Source organism: Sceloporus undulatus, unplaced genomic scaffold (assembly GCF_019175285.1).
Source record: "Sceloporus undulatus isolate JIND9_A2432 ecotype Alabama unplaced genomic scaffold, SceUnd_v1.1 scaffold_13, whole genome shotgun sequence".
Classification (NCBI taxonomy): Eukaryota; Metazoa; Chordata; class Lepidosauria; order Squamata; family Phrynosomatidae; genus Sceloporus; species Sceloporus undulatus.
In genome coordinates this window covers 3,433,733-3,454,065 of record NW_024802935.1, presented here as the reverse complement: position 1 = coordinate 3,454,065, position 20,333 = coordinate 3,433,733, and the positions used below count along the sequence as shown (strand labels likewise).

Here is a 20,333-nt window from a genome sequence, read left to right as displayed (position 1 = left end):
TGGCATGTATGTATGTGCCTTCTAGTTGCTTGTTGATTTATGATGGCCCCATGAATTTTATAAGGTTTTCTACAAGCAATGCCCCGTGAGAATGGCTTAAGGAGCTGAAAATATTTAGCCTGTAGGAGAGAAGGTTAAGAAAGTACGTGGTAGTTGTGTTTAAATATTTGAAAGGATGTCACATGGAAGAAAGAGCAAGCCTCTTTTCAGCTGCTCCAGGGATTAGGACACAGCAATGGATTCAAGCTACAGGAAAGAGATTCCACCTAAACATTAGTCATAACTCCCTGACAGTAATAGCTGTTTAACAGTGGAATATGATGTCTGGGAGTGTGATGAGCTCTCCTTTATAGGTTTTTAAACAGAAGCTGGATGGCTGTCTGTTGGGAATGCTTTGATTGTGTATTCCTGCATGGCAAACGGTTGGACTGGATGTCCCTTGTGGTCATATCCAACTCTATGATTCTATGAGCTTTATCACATTGGCGAGATCCTGCGGGCAAATGGAAGTTAAACGTGATTTAAATTAAATTTGAATTTAAACAAAACTTGCAAATTCAAGAAGTTTATCACACCAAATTTCTTTCAAAACGAAGTAACACGAAGTTAAACCACAGTTAAAGCAGAGAAAACTGGCAGCTTTTTACTTTCGGGATGTTCCAAAAGTAAAACGCTACCGGTTTTCTCCACTTTAAGTACAGTTTAACTTCGCATTATTTCATGTTAACTGCGATGTCAGGCTTTTCCAGGTTTTCTTTGCATTAAATTATGTTTAAATCCATGAGACCTCACTAGTGTGATAAACTCCTATGATTCTTAAGCAAAGAATATTCTGAGATTGTTTTGCCAGTTTCTTCTTCTGAAATATAGCCCCCAGAACTTGATATTTATTGGTAATCTCTCATCTGAGTACTAACCAGGGATGGTCCTACTTAGTAAATACTGAACAGAATGCCAGCCAGTACAGATCCCCTGCTAAACAGGAGGAGAAAACTGAATGGGAAAAGGGAAGGCAGATCTCCTTCTTTGCCTAGCAGTGTTTAGCAGGTGTCTAGGCCTGACAACTTACGATAAAGTGGGGAGTGTTGAGGGAGCAGTCATAAAAAATACAGAGGGATTGAAATGCAAGATGTCAGGGAGGGAATGGAATGAACTGATTAAGTCCAACCCATAGAAGAGAAGTTTGGTAATCTGTTGTCATTCTGTTCAAAGCTGCATTAAAAGTATGATGACAACTGTTGGTTTTATTTGTTTGTTGGGGGAGCCAAATAAAGAGATTATTGTGAAAAATAATCACCACAGTTCAGGCTTCACAAGGGACTCCCACTGACAAACATAAGAGCCTGGGCTTTGCAAATGGTCAAATGGAACTCCTTGATTACCCAGCATCCACTATCGGAAAACCTGCTTATAGATCTTGATCAGAGGCTTCATGTTTTCTATTAAATCTTAAGTTAGTGAGCTGCTTTTAAGCTTAGTGCTTTCAATACAATCAATAATGGAAGTCATTTTCTGAATTACATCACATACATTGTGATCTGCACAGTAACTCATGATATATGTATGTCTCTGCAGCTTTAGAAATGCCCAGGAGTGTAAAACATTTCTCTCTGTGAGTCACTTAACGGTGGGGGGGGGGGGGGTAATCTCGGTGAATGGATGGCGGGGGGGCTGTTTCCTTCTCCTAGGAAAGACAGATTCTGCCAACTGTTCTCTACTTTGTGACAGTTCTGACCAAAGAGAGAGAGAGAGAAAAACTGATGAACACTGATTGGAGAGGAAGATGTTTGCTTCAGATGTTTATTTTTTCTTTTGCTTTGGTTTAAAGTCCCAGTCTTTGTGATGTCTACAGGAAGGAAGGGAAGCAGGGGAGACACTTCAGTTAAGACTCACTGTTGGCTTTTAAGATATATCCATTATATATATAGAAGAGATATGTCATGAAAAGGACAAAATGAGTCAGTCTGGTATATCTTAATTATTATAAAATTTTGCCTATTATATAGAGAAATATAATTTTATAATACAAAGATAGAACCAGAGTGGCATAGTGGTTTGAGCATTGGACTACAACTCTGGAGACCAGGGTTCAATTCCCAACTCATCATGAAACCCACTGGGTGACCTTGGCCAAGAACATGCTCTCAGCCTCAGGGGTAGGCAATGCCGAGCCTCCTCTGAACAACACTTTCCAAGTAAAACCCAACAATAGATTCCGCTTAGGGTCATGATAAGTCGCATCAACCATGGGACCCCAGTGGGTGACCATGGGCCAGTCACATTCCCTCATCCAAAATAAAGGGCAGTGACAAACCTCCTCTGAATAAATCTCAGCAAGAAAAGCCTATGTTAGGGTCACCATAAACTGGAGTTGATTTGAAGGCAGAGAATATCTAGCTAGTTCTTTCAGCTTCATGTGGAAACCTTCTTCATCTTCACAGACCTTACCCTGAGAGAAGAACTCTTACTATTTCCACAGCACAAAAGCACAATTAAGGCTAAGAAACACTGGCAGTGGCCTGGTGATTTTTATAGCTGGACAAAAATGTGAAACAGGACTTCACAAATCTGAAGCCAATCCAGTGCTAGAATCACAGAACACAACTAACTCTAGTCTCAATATTGCCCTTCTTGAAGCCTGAATGATATGCAAACCTAAGATGTTTATGTCCAGAAGCAAGATCACTCAAACTAAGAGGAAGAAAGATGGAGTACAGAATAAATAAAGTAGGTTTTGCCTATGTTGCCACTACTTGTTTACAGCAACTCACAACTGTGCACAAGTGGTAGCACCCCATGAAACTGAAAGTGCCCACTTAGTGAGAAATTATTTATAGGTCATGGGCCCATTTTATTTCTGTTATATGACTATTGTGATCTGTGAGGTGTGCCACTGAAAACTCTTCAGTAGACATCTTTACATCAGTATCTCACTTGACACAATGCATCCCCAAATAAGAAACAATCTAAGTAAAACTGATTTTTGTTCATTTACATGTTCTGGCTAATTGCTTCACTTGGGGGGCAAGAAGGAATCTGTCTTCAAGTCAATTCAACTGAATGCTTTAGGCTTCTGCAATATCTTTGCTTGCTAGAGACAGCTGTGCATTCTGTTATCCCTTCCTATTTTTGTCTTACAGTATCTCTGAAGCCTCTGAGCTAATGTTCTCCAACCTGGTGCCCCCAGACGTTTTGGAATCAGTACTGGGGCTAATCGGACTTTTATTTCAGCACAACTGGAGGGGAAGACTGGTCTAAACATATATGAGAGAATCTAGCAAGCAATTATTCTTGGCTGTATTTTGGGTTCTTTCCAACTACTCGGTTCTATGGCCATTTGCATGCTATTTTAATATTTCCCCAAACATTCCCCCAGGCTTGTCTCCAGAAAGAAACTAACAATACAGTTTATACATGTCTCATCAGTAGTATGTCCAAATGAGTAAAACAGAGCTTACTCCCAATTAAGCAGATATATCATTGTAACCTGAAAGTGAGCCTCACAATCACACACTTCCCCTCTCTGAATGTAGTAACTCACTTGAGAGTGGGAAATTAACCCTTTTAAAATGCACAAAAACCAGTGCTACTTCTATAGCTCATTCCCTAATGTGAGGTGGGATGAGAGTATCTGAGCCTGAGACAGACTAAAATCTTCTTTTGAGGATTATTTTCAGTGTTGGTGTTTAGGAATCACACTCTAGAGGCAGGTATATATCTGTAAATACAGTTGCTTTGTGATTTAATTTGAATCAGTATCAGAATGGCCTAGAGGTTTAAAGAACATTTACAATTTTTTTCATCCTCAACAAGAAAAGTATCCCAAAAGTATCTGTTGGGGAAAAATGATCAAACACGGGGGGGGGGGGTGGCAAACAATTAATTCATACAAGAACTTAATGCATTTGTATTTCATGCAAAACATGGGCTTGTGAAAAGGTTTCTGTAGAAAACTTTCTTTTATAAAAAATAACAATGGTTGTTGTAAAAACAAAAACTTGATATTTGCACAAACAGATTTTTCACAAAAAGAATCTTAAACGTTCTCGTTGAAAAAGACTTGGATGCTCTCATTTTTCAAATTTTTCATTCTTGCATGCAAGAACAAAATAAAGGGAGATCTATAACCCTAAAAGATGACACTATGTATCAGCATGTAGTGAATGACAATACTGGTCTTGAGACAATTAAAATCTACAGAGGCAAAAGTTTTTACCTAGAAAATGAAATTGTTCTCTTGCAGTTTGCCTTATAGTGGCTACAAAACTATTTTTAAAAGTAAGAATAACACTTTCTACTATACTGTGTTGTCTCTTTAATGAAGATCTACTGCAGCTTTCCCCAAAGTGATGGCCTCCTGATGTGTTGAACTATAGCTAACATCACTCTCAGACATCCTAGCTGCTTGGTGTGATGAGACTTTTAGTCCAACGTCAACATCTCTGGAAAGTGACAAGTTCAAGGAGGCTGAGCTTGTTGAACAGTCAGCCACATCCAAGAACAGTTTTCTCAGGTGCTGGAAGATGACAATGTCAAATCTCCTCTGAATAACTGTTGCCAAATATGCCTTATGATAGAAAATCAGCATGGTACAATGTGTTGATCATTTGACTATGACTCTGGAGAGCAGGGTTGAAATACCCGTTCAGCAATTGACATCCACTGGATGAGCTTGGGCAAGTCACACTCTCTCAGCCTCAGAGGATGGCAGTGGCAAACCCCCTCTGAAGAAAACCCTTAACAAATTGCCATAAATTGCAAATGATTTGAAGGCACACAACAACAACAACAACAACAACAACAACAACAACAACAGCCTTACGATAGGGTCACATTTCATATGGAAACACATAACAAGAGCAAATGAATATGCTGATATAAATATGGCTGGATATAGTCAAGGAAAGAAGGAAGGTCAAAGAACTGGCTCTTTCTGCTGTAATCCTGAAGAACTGTAATAAATTTAGATTGTGAACATGAGTGCAACTACTGAAAAGGAGTGGATGAGGGCATTGGCCCACCTCAATGGATTTTTCTTTCAGCTGCCACATTTGGAGTAACTTAAAGCTCCAGTTGAACATTTAGAAATACAGTTGTAGAAGTCAAAGAAAGGGAGAAGGCAAAGATACCAAGGGAATGTGAACAAAGGAAAAAGAAGAGTTCTAAGCATGAAAGCTTTTCAGTCTCTCTCTCTCTCTTTCTGTCTACGCTTAGACATTCAGGGAGTTCAGGAAAAATTTATTTTGGAGGCGAAATTCTTATTGCAAGGCAGGGCCCTCATCTCTCCTTCTCTCTAGCTACACCCCTGATGATGAAATAAATAGCATTTAGCTATCAAATAGTAATATCATAGAAAATCAAAAATAGGACAAAGTAATCTGGTATTTTAACATCAAGGCCCTCTTCTTTGGGGGGGGGGGAGTTAGTTTACTATTTAATGACATTCCTGCTTCAAAGTATCCCTCCTTTCCTCCTCCATTGGGGAGTTGTGGCGTCCCTTTAAGCCATGTTTAGAGGACACCCATCTGCAAGGGAATCGTTTCTTGCCTCTAGCAGGAAGAATTCTCTCGCCAAGTTCTCAGAAAAGGTTCTCTTTGTGAATAATTGAAAGTGTCCCTAGAGTTCAAGATTTTCTTTTTATTGTGGGACCGCCTGCACTCCTGTGTTCTTCTTAGATGCAGCTTAACTGTAATTGTGAAAGAAGAACTAGATTGCAGTGGATGTGATGGAGGGGGTACCCCCTGAGCAGAAGGGATAATGGAATGCTGGACCGGTGTGCCATGTCTTGAAAAAAAATAATTTTATTTTTTTATCATTCAGACAGCCCTCTCTGGAAGTAAAAGCATCAATAGAAGATAATTGAAGGAGTCCCGTTGCCATCCTCCAAATGTGGGCAAAGTTAATGTGTACCAAGAGATTTGTTTTCCTTGGTGATGCATCTGAGATTTGCAGATGAGATTCCAGTGCCACCTACTGGCAAATCTCCAAAACTGCTCCCTGGAGAGTCGACTGGAGATGCAGTGAATTCCAAAGATATGATAAAGTTAAGCTATGCTTAGGGGTGTGTGTGTGTGTGTGTGTGTGTGTGTGTGTGTGTGTGTGTAATGAATAATAGTAATATGTAATATATACATACACACATTGATAAATAATATATACACACATTTTAAAAATATAACTATTCTTAGATACTGGGGGAAGATTGTATGTGTATGTGTATATATGTATGTCTCTTTCTGTGTGTGTATGTATGTGTGCTCAGCAGTTAAGACTCTGACCACCACAAGGCTGACAAATCGGCAGTTCAAGACCCAAGCACTGTGCACCAGAATGAACTCCCATCACTAGTCCCAGCTTATGCCATCCTAGCAGTTTGAAAACATGTAAAAGTGCAAGTAGATAAATAGGTCCTACTTCAGTGGGAAGATAACAGTCATGCTGGCTACTAGTCCATGGAGTCATCTTTGACAACACTGGCTCCCTTGACTTAGTAATAGGGATGAGCACCGCCTCCTACAGTCAGACACAACTAAAAAAACACATTAAAGGGGAAACTTTTACCATGTGTGTGTGTTTGTAAGAAAGGAGCCAGCATGATGTGTTGGACTAGAACTTTGGAAACTAGGGTTCAACTCCCAGCTTAGCCATGGAAACACTCTCTCAGCCTCAGAGGAAGGCAAAGGTACAGTAGCTAATCTCCCCCAGTATCTAATTATAGTTATGCTTTTTAAAAATGTGCCTAATGTGATGCATTTATTTGGGGGAAACTAATAAAGTGGACTCCAGTATTCACAGTCAGGTGATGTCTGGTAGAACTAAAGTGAAAAAAAAAATATCCCACAGTATAATAAAGTTTTTAGAGGAATCCTGAAAATGATTTTATCTGCATATTTCAAGCATTGTTTGTGGATAATGCTGAGAAAAATGTTAGATATGAGATATGAATATTGATTTCTGTCTTTGTAAACATAGATACTTCTAAATTGATGAGAGTATATAGGTTGCATCAGATACCACACTTTCTTTATGTACAGCCTATTTATTTATTCATGTTTTTCATTGGCATTAAATTTTCTATTTTGAGAAGTTACCAGTGCAATCATCCAGAATTGTGTTGTTATTTCCTCTTGTAATTCCTCTGGATTTGTTGTTGTAATAGTGTGCCTTCAAGTCATTTCTGACTTGTGGTGACCCTAAGGTGAACCTATCATTGGGTTTCCTTTGCAGAATTTGTTCAGAGGGAGTTTGCCCTTTCCTTCTTCTGAAGCTGAGAAAGTGTGACTTGCCCAAGGTGGGTTTCCATGGCCAAGTGAGGATTCAAACCTGGTCTCCCAATGTCCTAGTCCAACACTCAAACCACTACATTGCAGATTTACAGTAATATGTATTTTTGAGAGTAGCCTGCACACCCTAGCACAGCTGTGTAACTTACAGATCAGACTCCTTCACATCTTCAAAACAGGATTCTCACATTGGCTGCTGTGCTGTACTAAGTCACATTAAATTAAGAGTGTCACCTGAAGTATAACTCAGGGTCCATAGCCTTCTTTCTTTTCTATTGGAGAAGGCCCACTACTCTGATATACTACTCAGCTCCTACTGCCATCACCTCTGATCACTGCTCATGATGGCAGGGTCTGGTGGGAACAGCCTGTCAGCAGCCATGTTCAGGTAACTACATCACCTAAAAGGTGATGGTAGAAGAGGTTTTCCTGACATAACTTTATGGTAAGTCTTCCTCGCTGAGAATAGGTTAATATGAAAGCCACCAGAGCCCTGATCTATATTCAGCCTAGCAGCTGTTTTCAGATAAAATATTCACTCCGCACAAAATACAAGGTGCACACAATTTACATACACACCACTCTCTCTCTAAAGCTTTCTCTTTATTGTACATGGGAGATACTCCTACACTTTTGTGAATGTTATAAGGAATGCTTTAGGATCTAAGGATACCACTGGGAAACAAATCAAGTTTTACATTAACAGCAAAAATGTACTCCCTGCCCCCTCCCTGCTATTTTATTTTAGCTCAGGTATAAGTGACTACTACATCTCTGTGTCTATGCTTGCACAGGATAAATTAAGTAGCAATCCCTTGTCTCATCTTTCTTGACTTGTGTGTTCCTGATAAGTGTCAGCAGACATGCCCTACTACAAGCCAATGTAAAAGAATAATGGTTGTTAGCATACTTTTCTGAGGATAGGACCTCCTGACCTAGGAACTACAGAAATGACCCTCTAGTGTGCATGGCATATATCATGCTGTGCTTGTACTGTCACGTCCAATTGTGATGAATAGTTATAGGATCAATAAAAGTGCTGCTGTGCAATTTTTCTAGCGTCACACAAACAGCAGTATATGCTGACCTCTTGCTCCTTTTTCTCTTCATCCAGTTAAATGGAGGTGAAAGAAGAGAAGGAGGGAGAGTATTAAGTAGAAATCAAAACAGCTCACCTATGAAATCACATCCAAAAGGACAGAAGTAGAAGGTATTGTTGAAACTATTCACAACCCAAGCTTTCCTTCTAAGCTCCTCTGCTTTTCTTCTTTCAGTTTTATCTGGGCTTGAAAAGGTCACTTTTTTGGATGGCAGTTTCCAGAATCCACTCAGCCAATATACTCACTGGCTATGTTGGTTGCGAGTTGTTGTCCCTCAGTAATAATTTTCTCAAGCTCTGAGTTTATTTCATGCTCACAGATGCCAGTTCAGATTTTGCCAGGATGAAACAACAAGCAGCAACATCCTGATAGTCTTGGATAGACTCGTTTTCAAATGGCAGAGAAGCAGTGTGTGAAGAAAGCATTTGTCAGAACTCCACTGCTTTTCAAACCTCATCATAGTGATAATGACTACAGTAATGTTAGCCACTCCTGTACAAGATTAGCCTTTTCCCAGTAAAGAATAAGAGGCTTTGGCATATGTTGTAAACAGCACCACCGATTTGCATGTGAGATATGATTTGATCTGATAGGCTCAAAATCACAGGAGCATGGATGGGGGCTTCCTAATTGTATCTTGTTTTACTGTTGTAATCCTCTTGGATTTCTCGAGATTAAGTGCAATATTAATAATAATAATAATAATAATAATAATAATAATAATAATAGCAAGGGTGAGTAAAGTGCATGCCATGGGCCCCTTGAGACCTCAAGGTGTGGTCTCTGAAACCCCTTCAAAGTCCCAGACTTAATTTGCTGCTATTATTATTATTATTATTATTATTATTATTATTATTTCTTACCTGTCTCTCCTCATGGATCGAGTTGAGGAACAACAACAATTAACAAACAGCATTAGTAAAAAAGACATCAGTTAAACATGCATCAGTTAAAAAGGCTAAATAAGATGCACTGCCAATACTAATGCACTTGTATTGATTGTAGGGGAAGCTGATGGTGTGAAGAAATGGCCATAGGAACACCAAATGGACATGTGCACAAGAAACAAGATTTGAATTTGACTCTTAATTGTTCAGACTCTAAGCCACTACATTGCATCACTGGCATTATATGCAGATATCTGATTTTGAAGTTCTATTATTAAGAAAAGGGAAGGGACAGGTATTTGCTGTAACACTAGAATCATAGAATCATAGAGTTGGAAGAGACCACAAGGGCCATCCATTCCAACCCCCTGCCATGTAGGAATATTCCATCATGCATGCATATTTTGCTAATGAAATGTATGTTTTCTCAGAGAACTGATGTTCTACTATAACCTGTCCTATACTGCTGTAAAAGGTTTTATTTAGAAATGGAAACTGAGATAAAATGTGTCTACAGTATTTTGACACTAGAAGAAGATTTCTTGTGAACAGTACTTCCTTCATACAATGTGGCCAAGACAAACTGTCTATGTTTTTTTAAAAAGAAATTCAACAGACAGTGGTTTCCTGTAAACATACATTTCCTCTCAGTGATGTGAAAAAGAAGGTATAAAAGTTATCACTCACTGTGCAAAAACAAGAATCCTTTTCTTGTATGCCTGATGACAGAGGACAGAACATTTAGACACATCTGAGGAAAAAGAAATACCTTGAATGTATGATTGTCCAAACTTTGTCCAGGCTTTGTCCAAACTCTTAGCAGCCCCACCTGAAGATGGAGATGAGATGGCTGCTTTGGGCATACTATTTCATTCTAACCCACATCATCAGTGGTAAGTTCATTTTCTTCCAACAACGATATAGCTTTTGTATTGGTAAATCTGTTTTATGTCTGAGCTGAATGTTAGGCCCTAAGTAATGTGGTCATGATTGATTCCTTAAGGCTTTCAATAACAGGGCTGTATATTTGGGGCATTTCTGGCTAGTCATTCCTGACAGGGCCACTCCAAACCATTTTGTTGCCAGATGTTAAGGACAAAAGGGGACCCACACAATCCAGATTCGACAACTGAAACCCACTGGGACTGGCAGCTGAATTTCACCTCAATACATGTGATGGGACACCATGCTTCACCTTAGCTGGGGCCTTATTTAAGTCAGCTTATTCAGGGCAAGGCATGCATCTTGGAACGTATAGCTTTGCCCTCCAGGAAAGAGAAAGCTTCTTCCATGAAGCTTCTGCTGCTACCCTTTTCAAGCCATTAGATGGGTAAATTTTTGCTTATTTCATTCTTGCATGTAAGAATGAGTAATTTCAATAGTTTGCTTTTTGCTAGGTGAGAGTACAAGTGGTTTTGTGCCTTTTTGAAGGTTCCCCCCCCCCCACACTTTGGGACTGCCTTTTAGCAAAAACCTCATTTCCACTCAAAAAATATGTGTGGATATTTGGATTTATTTTTGCATCTTTGTGCAAAAAAGAAGAAGTTTTTTGTGCAACCTTTTTGTAAAAAAAAAAATCCCAAAATCTGGGGGTGGGTAGGGCTGGGTGGGAGAGATTTGGTTTGTTTGATCAACCATTTTTTCAGCAGAGTTTCCCGATATGTTGACATTCTTTCTAGATGGGGATGTAAACATGTTAATTTTCCATATAGCAGCAACCATTTACTGCCCAAACTGATTGCCTCAGTCTGCCTAATGGTAGGGTGACCCTAATCCTTGGATACAAAGTATTGGCCAAAGTGGGCCTTTTGACTTTTGTAGCCAGCAGTTCTTGAGTTCCTTAGTAATGAAACAAATAGGTTTGTTTCTAAAGGTGTTTTCTAAAAACCATGAATTTAATAATTCTTAACATGTATTATTAAGAACAAAATAATAAAACTAACAGAAAAATTGGTACAAGAGGCAGAAATAACATGGAAAAGAATAGTGATAGGTTGCTATAACTCACCTCCAAAAGTGCAATTTGATACATTTTAGCTAATATTTTATTCAAAACTAACAACTTCCACATGTGAAATGAAACAACTAGGTCATCTAAGTCTTGCCGAAGTAAGCAATAACATTTTTAACTTTCTGGAGGCTACTTGAAGGATTCTTCCAAAATATACCTAGAAATGATTTTTGTCCCCTTTTACCAGCCTTCACTTTTCTTATGATTTCCATTTTAGTGGACAAATGTACATAGCTCTGCTTTCTAACACGCTGAAGGCAGCCAGTAGCACAGGCTTATTTGCTTTTCCCTTTACTCTCTGTCTTACTATTCACACATGTACAGCTAGGAATTCTGGAGGCATCTGCTGTTGACCTTCTCAGTTTTAGGCAGGCATACATCATCTGCAGAAGAATCACCTAGTTTAGAAGCTCTTTCCCAGCTCAGACTTTATTGCATTGTCTGCTGTACACATGCTGCTGCAACCCAGCACCAAAATTTTTGTGTTTTGTCCCCATCCTTCCAATGCTGATGCTGCTTTTAAAAAACCCTCCAGTAAGACAAAGGAGAAAAAGGAGGGGTGGGTGGGTGTACAAAAGACTTTGTAAAAAGGAGCATCTTTGTCAGCTACTTTGTAAACTAAGAGGCTGTACAGACTGGTGATAAACGGTGGCATCAGGGCAGGGTGGTGTAGTGACCACACACTACATGCCCCAATTCTGCCCCCATGCCAGAGTGATGCCACGCATTCCACTGCATGGCAGGAGTTATCACAGCGCTCCCTTACCACAGTGTGTACATGCACTGCACCAAAGAAGTGATGAAAAACCTTGGCATTGGTGGCTATGGTGCTCTTTCCATGGCACAAAAGGAGCCACTTTTTGTGGCTTATTTTTGCAACATAGAAAGGGCAAATCAGGGCCGCGGTGTGCGGTTGCTGCAGCACCAATCCAGCTAGGAAAGGGGTTGTACGGGATTGTATGTACAGCCCCTGAGTTATGGTTTTAAAGAGAACTACTATAGACATGCCATTTTTGACAGCTTTGGAAATGTCAACTTTGCCCTGGTGTGTACACAATGAAGCTGCTGACAAATAAGCATATTACATGTCAAGTTTTGATAATGAATTGTAGTGATCTTCTGCAGCCCAGTACATTTCAATGAAGCTTGGGCAGGAGAACACTCTGGTGGGAAGTACCCAATGTAAGCAGAATGGCTGTAACACTAGAGTAGTTCTAACTGTCAACTCTCCCCTACCCACATGTGTGCTGATGCAGTAAATCTCAAGAGAGGACTCGATCCTTTCAGATAAATCAGCAACTGGGCCTCAGTACAGGATAATAAGCCTACGTAGAGACAGTCAAACAGTCAAAAGGATTTGATCCTTCCAGATAAAGCCAGCAGCTGTGTCTCAGTACAGGATAACAGGCCTAAGTACGGACCAAACAGACAAACTTAAGGCAGACATGCCCAACAACTTTGGCCTAGTGACAGGCCTCTCATCACAACTTGGAAGATGCAGACATTTAAGAGTTGGAACACATTTTGAGATAAAAGGGCTATTAATAATAGTTAAGTATTAAAATATTTATTCCCAATTCCCTGCTGATGTTGTACTTTGATCTTCACGCATGCTTTTAAGAATAATTCTCAGGAAGAATTTCCTGTGCCGGGTTCTGTCAGAAGTGGAGCAGCTTCCTGAATGCGAGATGCTCAAATAAGTGTCTCTCCCACTTCAGATCCTTGGGCTATTTAAACTATTCTTCACTAGAGAATTATATATTTTTGTTCCTCATTTTAAATTTCCTCTCAAGGTTCACTCACACAGCTTTTCTGAAGCTAGTGTCGATAAATTTTAGGGCCTAGATCAGAAATGAGTAATCTTTTGCTCCAGTTACCCCTTAACCATAAAAAATGAAATCTTGTCCTGCAAAATGCATACAGAGTATGGGTATAATTTTGCAATTTTTTAGGCCCTTTCTGGACTAGCTCAGACTCAGAAGAGACTTTATTTTTTAAAAAAAACAGGAAGTGATTTTTTTTAAAGCATGTTTTCTGTTGTTGTCCTCTTCTGTTTTATTTAGGGCTTGGGACAATTCCTTTTTTGGTTTGCAGCATTCCCCAGCCACCACAGAGAAATATGGGAATAGTAGCATAAAATAAATGTACCAGGATCTGATTTTATTGTGATAAATTTTATTAATGCTCTTTTTTTCAAATTATGAACTGCTTTAAGAGGTTGTAGACTTGAAAACAGTATCACAATACTTAGGTGAGTGTGGGTGGGCTTTCATCATGGTGAAATAGGTCCAAATAAAATGTATTTGTTCCTGCCAAAATCGTTAAGAGGTCAGCCCAAAATGCATGTTTGCACTCAAGTGCAAATGGTCTACATAACTGCCATTGTGACTGAGTGCAAATGTCTGACCTGTGCTGATCTCAGCAAATACCCAGTCACAGTGGTTGGATTTTGGAGTTTATCGCATGAAATGTTCACACTGACCTGGGCACAGGATGGAATTGGGCTGGAACTAGTTAAAACTGATTTTACCACAGGCAAAATTGCTGCTGCACTGCCGCTTGACCATCACCCGTCTGCTCTGGAAGCCAATTTTGATGCTACAGAATCTTTCTGTAGTACCAACATCAGCTGCCAGAGCACTATTGGAGGATGGGTGATAGTTGGGTGACAGCACAGCAGCAATTTTGCGTGCAGTAAAGTCAGTTTTAACCCATTCCAGCCCGCTCCCATCCCATGCCCAGGTTGCCATGAAAATTACATGTGATAAACTCCTTTAAATGGTTTCTTGAACCAGCTTCAGTGCAGAGAAATCATTCCATGGGGAACTGGTGGCTTCTATATCAATGATGTAGTGATTCCATTCTGGGTTTAAAATCAAACATTAGAGGAGCTATTCAAAGTGCTGGAATCTTTGGTACCTCCCTGCTTTGAAGTTCAGACTAAACTCTACAATGGATTCAGTACCCTATTGACACAGATGCTACCAACCAAAACTGATCCAGAATGACCCAAAAATCTGATATTGTGTAAATGAGTCCTCATTGAAAACAATATAGTTGGCATTCTGTGATGTTCATATGCATACACATATTTCCCTTATGGTCCTTCTTTGGTGGCTGCAGAGGCTGGTGTTGCTTCCTCCCTCCACAGTACACAAAGCCCAGACTTATTGTACCACCTGAGAAATTCACTGCATTGCCATCTTGTGACTTATGGGAAGTGGCAGGTTCCTAAAAATGTCAGGCTGTGGTTCTGTATTTACAAAATGATTACATCAACAATGATACTCTCGAGTACCCCAGCAGATCTTAGTACTGTTGTAATCATTTCACCTCTGGATATGAGGATGTAATCCACTATTTCTATGATCCTGCCCTCTTCCAATGAGCCCCTAAATGGCTATGGAGTGGGCAGCTGAAGCTGTACAGTAAATGTTGGGGTGTATATGATTCAGCCTTGTGTTGTTCTGCATGTGGAGCTACTATGTTATGAATTGCAGCCTATGTGCATTTTAATAGATTGTGAAATAATGGAAAGATAGTCATCATTTCTTGACTCATATTCTACCACAATTCATTATTTTGCACAATTCATTATTATAAAGAAGGGGGATAATAACTCATGGATGGAGAGGGTCTAGCTGGAGTAAAATATTCACTTCTCTTTGTGTACATTATAAGATCCTGACTTTGCAATGAACTTTATTTACTTTATTGGATTAGGAAAGGGTCATATTTACAAATCTAAAATGAAATTGCCTGAATAATGGTAGACTTTGTCTCCACATTTCCACAAATAACATTAAAATTGTATTGTTATAGAATACTTCCAAAAATAAGATTAGTCCATTTATTTTCATAGTTCCCATTGAAGTCAAGCTGAGTCTCTTCAGACAAGAAAAAGGTCTCTGAAAGTCCCAGGATTTTCTCTATAGTATTCCTGTAATTACCAAGGACTTCCCATTCCCACTCAGTTTAAATCAATTTAAATTAATCCAATATTTTGCAAAATGAAATGTGCCACTCTGTAGCTGTCTCTCTGTCTGTCTGAGTTATACTGGAACAAGCTAAGATGGCCACCACCCAGAAAAACAGTGATTGTTTCCAAGACCCATCTTCAACAGAGAACAAGTGAGGGACATAGGAATGCTAACAATTAAAGAAAGTTATCCTAATGCTTAATTAGCTTAATATTGATGAAACACTTTAACTCTTTGATTATAGCTCCTGAAAAATAATTAAAAGGGGTTCAGTTGGAATTGGTGAAAGCCCATTTCTGAAACATTGCCTGAATCTATATGTGACATGTGGTCAGGAGGGCAAAGAAGGACGGGAGTGAGGGGAACTCCATATATTTCAAGAAGGAGTTTGGATGCAAAATCATGACATGCAGGAGAAATAAAAACAAAAAGAACTGGAAAGTCTCAATACTTCCAGAGATTTTTTTTCACTTTCTGGATGAGCTCTAACATGATTTGGGTGAGGAATATACACAGCAAGCATTCTTTGAATAGAGCCAAAATATTTACTTTGACCAGGATCCAATGAGAACTATTTCCATCAGTTATTTCTCCCAACCAACAAAGAAAAAAGGAAATTTCTATTTACCCCTTCTCCCCACCCCCAGCTTCTGTGTGTCCTCAACATTTGCTCCAGGAAGTTGGGTAACCTTTCAGTGTAGGATTTTACTATCTTCCAGTTGTGCTTTGATTGTGCTTTGGCACTGCATGGCACTGGTTAGCCCTTGATGGCCCTTCAGGTCTCTTCCAATTCTATGATTCAAGGCATACAAAGGGCTGCAGCAGAGAATGGTGAGGGTCCTGTTGTAGTAGCAGATTCTTGCTACTGTGATATTGGATAACCAGGCAACATTAGAATGTGGTCTACATGTTTAAAGATATCAGAGAGGATGAACACATAATTCAGAAGAGGCTGAAACAGTTTCCTTTCACCTGAGCCTACTGGGAAGGGTAAGATTCTGTCCCCTTATCTCATCACCCCTACTTGGTTAACTGAGTACAAACTACTCTTGCACTTTGAAGCCAGTTTGCATCAACTGAAGTAAGTTGAGGACAAAGGGGGAAGGAAAATGGGTCAGTTTAAAATCAGGTGAAAAACTGGAATTATAGAAGATTAATCAGAACTGTCGTTGCCGAATCAGAACAGTTGGGGTGGGCTACTATATCTCAAATTCCTATGTTTGTTTTGCAATATAAATAATATATATATGAAAATAGAGTATGTGTAAATGACAACATATGCATTTCTGTTGGCTTGTAGCTCTGTCTGAAATCATCATTAAGAATGAGAAAACAGTCTATGCCTTGCCTGGTGATGATGTGACTCTAACATGTAGCATCCTGAAAGGAAAAGGAATCCATGTCACACAAACTCAGTGGTCAAAAGTTGATGAGCTCTCCCAAAGAACAATCGGTGTATATAATCCTCGCTATGGTACAACTTTCAATGGAAGAGGTTACAACTATTCCATGAACTTCAGAAAGGCCTTCCAATTTTGTCAGCCAGACTTCAGCCACAGCACTTCAGCAAATTATGCAGAATGTGACCAATGGATTTTGCAGATGAGGAATGTGAGTCTTGAACTGTCTGGCTTGTATCAGTGCAGTTTTACTACATTTCCAGCTGGAACAAGCAGCTCAGAAATCAATCTTGTTATTATAAAGAGTGGTAAGTAACATTGGGCTTATTATTAGCAGTGCGTACAATATGCTTGCGTTTATTCAGTATTACTACAGACACATATTTATAGTGTTCTGTTGGGTGGTTGTCTTGCTGTTGCAACTGTTTGGGTTTGTTTTTTTCTTAAATGCAAATAATGTGTTTCAGTTTACCTCTCGTAAGAATTGGGAAATGTTTCCCATTCTGTGTGGGAACAATTAGGATTGTGATTAAATCAGGGGTTAGCAGTTGTGTGGGATCAGGACCAGTTTTCACACATTGAGCCCCTTATCGGCACATCCAGATGCATTGTAAGTAATGTCTCCATTGTGGCTGAATTACAAACCCCAAAGGTCTTTGAGGGTGGTGGCTCTGAGAGTGAGGAAAGGCATACCATCACATTTGCATGCAGCTTTGAATGGTATGGTGCAGGTTGGGGGCAAAACACACACACACACACACACTCCATTTCCCACCTTGACCCCTCGATATTGCAAGGGTGAATGGGGGGCTTCCAGGGGGTAGGAAAGTGGGATTAAGAGGCTGTATGCATCTTGTGGGCCATACTTTCCTACTGTGGGATTAGGAGGTCTTCTTGGTGGCTGCTCCCAGATTCTGAATTCCTTTTCAAGGAGAATATTCTGGCTCCTTTCCTGTTGTTTGTCCAGAGGCAGGCAAAGTGTTTTTTCTCAGCTGACTGGCTTTTTTATGGAAGGAGTTTCTAATGAGGAGTGCTGCTCCTATTTTGACCGGATGTGCCTTTTACACAGTTTTTCATCCAACTGTGGTTTGAAAGTATTATTTTCTTAATTGTGTTTCGGGGGAGGGGGGGTTCAGAACTGAACTCTTACCAATATGGAGGGCTGACTGTGCAAAGGCAATAATAAAATTACAAATATAAGAGTTATTTAAAAGGTGATTAAATTATAGTGTTTAAATATTAAGCATTAAAATGTATTAAAAGTTCACAAGCAAACCTTAAAAACAGGATTGCACCATATTAAAACTCCATTCCAGTCATTTTATAAAAGCCTGACTTGTTGATGGGAGGCGAACAAAGACAGGGTCATCCTAGCCTCCCTACGAAGGGAGTTCCAAAGTCTGGGAGCAGCCACTGACAATCCCTTCATCACTTAGTTCAATTGTTATTCCAGTGTGTATTGGAAATGGAAAAGAGGGCAGATTATGCTTCCCATTCTTGTGCAACTGCCATGGACTAAAATGGAAACTAACAGGATACAAGTTCAAGATTTCCATTTCTTAATCTTTCAGGGACAACTTGATAGGTTAAAACAAATCAAGGAACATAAGAATGATGTCTGTGAAGTGGGCAGAGGTGGTAGTGGAAATTATGGTTTGTTGGGATATACCTTTTATGCTCCATTCTAAATTTAACTCTTTCAAGCTTCCTTCTTCATGTCTTTTTGGAATGTGTCCATCAGTGTGCCGACATTATCACTACCATTGAAACTGGACACAAGTCAGACAGCTATTGTTCACAGATCATTAACTTTATTCTTCTGTTCTGCCTTACATTCTACTGCAGTCCCTGGCAAAGAATAGAAAACATTTTTTCAGGGGGAAAATACACATTGCAGAGTCATCTTTTCAACCACGTGGGATAAAAAATGTTCAGAAAGCAATATTAGACATTAAGAAAACATAGGTCCACATCAAAGTATAACAAGACCATCTGGAGGGAACCAATCCACCCAGATTCACTGGAAATTGTTAACTGGCAGGCATGGTGGACCAAAGCAGTGGGAATGAACATCATTATAGAACTGAATCAAAGGGAAGATGACAAAATAACATGGCTGATGGAACATGAGAAGAATGCAGAGACCAGCCCAAAGTTGTAAAGTATTCAGCTGCTTAACCAGCTTCTTCCTGACCTTAATTTAAAACATCTGGTCTACATTTTTCTGCATTCATCTGTTTAAGATGTTTAATTGTTTCCTAGATAATTTCTGATTTTCTAGTAAGCACTGTCTTTGTTTTGCTGGTCATGGTAAGCCGTAGTTTATTACTGTGGCAGGAGTGGCTCATTGGAGTGACCCCCAAATCAGACTGAGGAACTGGATGACACCTTTTTAGAACAGATGACTACACACTCAGAAAGAAAAAATGTAGTAGTGATGGGTGACTTCAACTATTCTGATATTTGCTGGGATTCAAACCCAGCAAAATCCTCAGGGTCTAGCAAATTCCTCACTTGCCTCAAAGACAGTTTAATTGTCCAAAAGGTGGAAGAGGCAACAAGGGGATCAGCTATTTTAGATCTGATCCTAACCAACAAGGATGACATAGTCAGACACACATTCTAGAATTATTGTCCAGTTAGTCTGACATCAGTACCAGGAAAGATTCTAGAGCAGATCATTAAACAGTCTGTGAACATCTACATGGCAATTCTATAATCACAAAAAATCAACATGGGTTTCAGAGAAACAAGTCATGCCAGAAAAAATCTGATCTCTTTCTCTGATAAAATTACCAGCTTGGTAGATGAAGGGAATGCTGTGGATATAGTATCTCTTGATTGCAGTAACGCCTTTGACAAGGTTTCCCATGACATTCTTGCAAACAAGCTTGTAAAATTTGGACTAGACAAGGTAACTGTTACATGGATTTGTAATTGATTGACTGGTTCGCTTTCATCCTGGAGAGAAGTAACCAGTGGGGTCCCAAAGGGCTCTGTCCTGGGCCCAGTGCTATTTAACATCTTTATCAATGACTTGGAGGACAGAATTGTGGGCATACTAATCAAATTTGCAGATGACACAAAATTAGGAGGAGTAGCTAATACTCCAGAAGATAGGATCAAAATTCAAAATGACCTGAATAGACTAGAAAGCTGGGCCAAAGCTAACAAAATGAAATTCAACACAGAGAAATGTAAGGTACTGCACTTAGAGCGGAAAAATAAAATGCACAGATATAGAATGGGAGACACCTGGCTGAAGGAGACTACTTGTGAAAGGGATATTGGAGTCCAAGTAGACCACAAGTTGAACATGAGTCAACAGTGTGATGCAGCAGCTAAGAAGGCCAATGCAATTTTAGGCTGCATCAATAAAAGTATAGTGTCTAGATCACAAGAAGTAATAGTGCCACTCTCTTCTCCTTTGGTCAGGCCCCACCTGGAATATTGTGTCCAGTTCTGGGTGGCACAATTCAAAAAGGACATTGAGAAACTGGAGCGTGTCCAAAGGAGGGCGACTAAAATGGTGAAGGGTCTGGAAACCATGCCCTATGAGGAACGACTTAGGGAGCTGGGGATATTTAGCCTGGAGAAAAGAAGATTAAGAGGTGATATGACATCCCTGTTTAAATATTTGAAGGGATGTCATATTGAGGAGGGAGCAAGTTT

The 20,333-nt window shown here is 39.6% G+C and overlaps 1 protein-coding gene across 1 annotated transcript in view; it reads left to right on the top strand.

Annotated features, from left to right (window-relative positions):
- Positions 1-4,453: 4,453 nt before the first annotated feature.
- The window catches only part of LOC121917221 (T-cell surface protein tactile-like), a 53,096-nt gene continuing 37,216 nt past the window's right edge, over positions 4,454-20,333 (top strand). Inside the window, exons 1-3 of the mRNA XM_042442976.1 lie at positions 4,454-4,513; positions 10,000-10,163; positions 16,562-16,969. Of these exons, the coding sequence (XP_042298910.1) occupies positions 10,106-10,163; positions 16,562-16,969 (466 nt within the window). The 5' untranslated portion in view covers positions 4,454-4,513; positions 10,000-10,105. The remainder of the gene's footprint in view (positions 4,514-9,999; positions 10,164-16,561; positions 16,970-20,333) is intronic.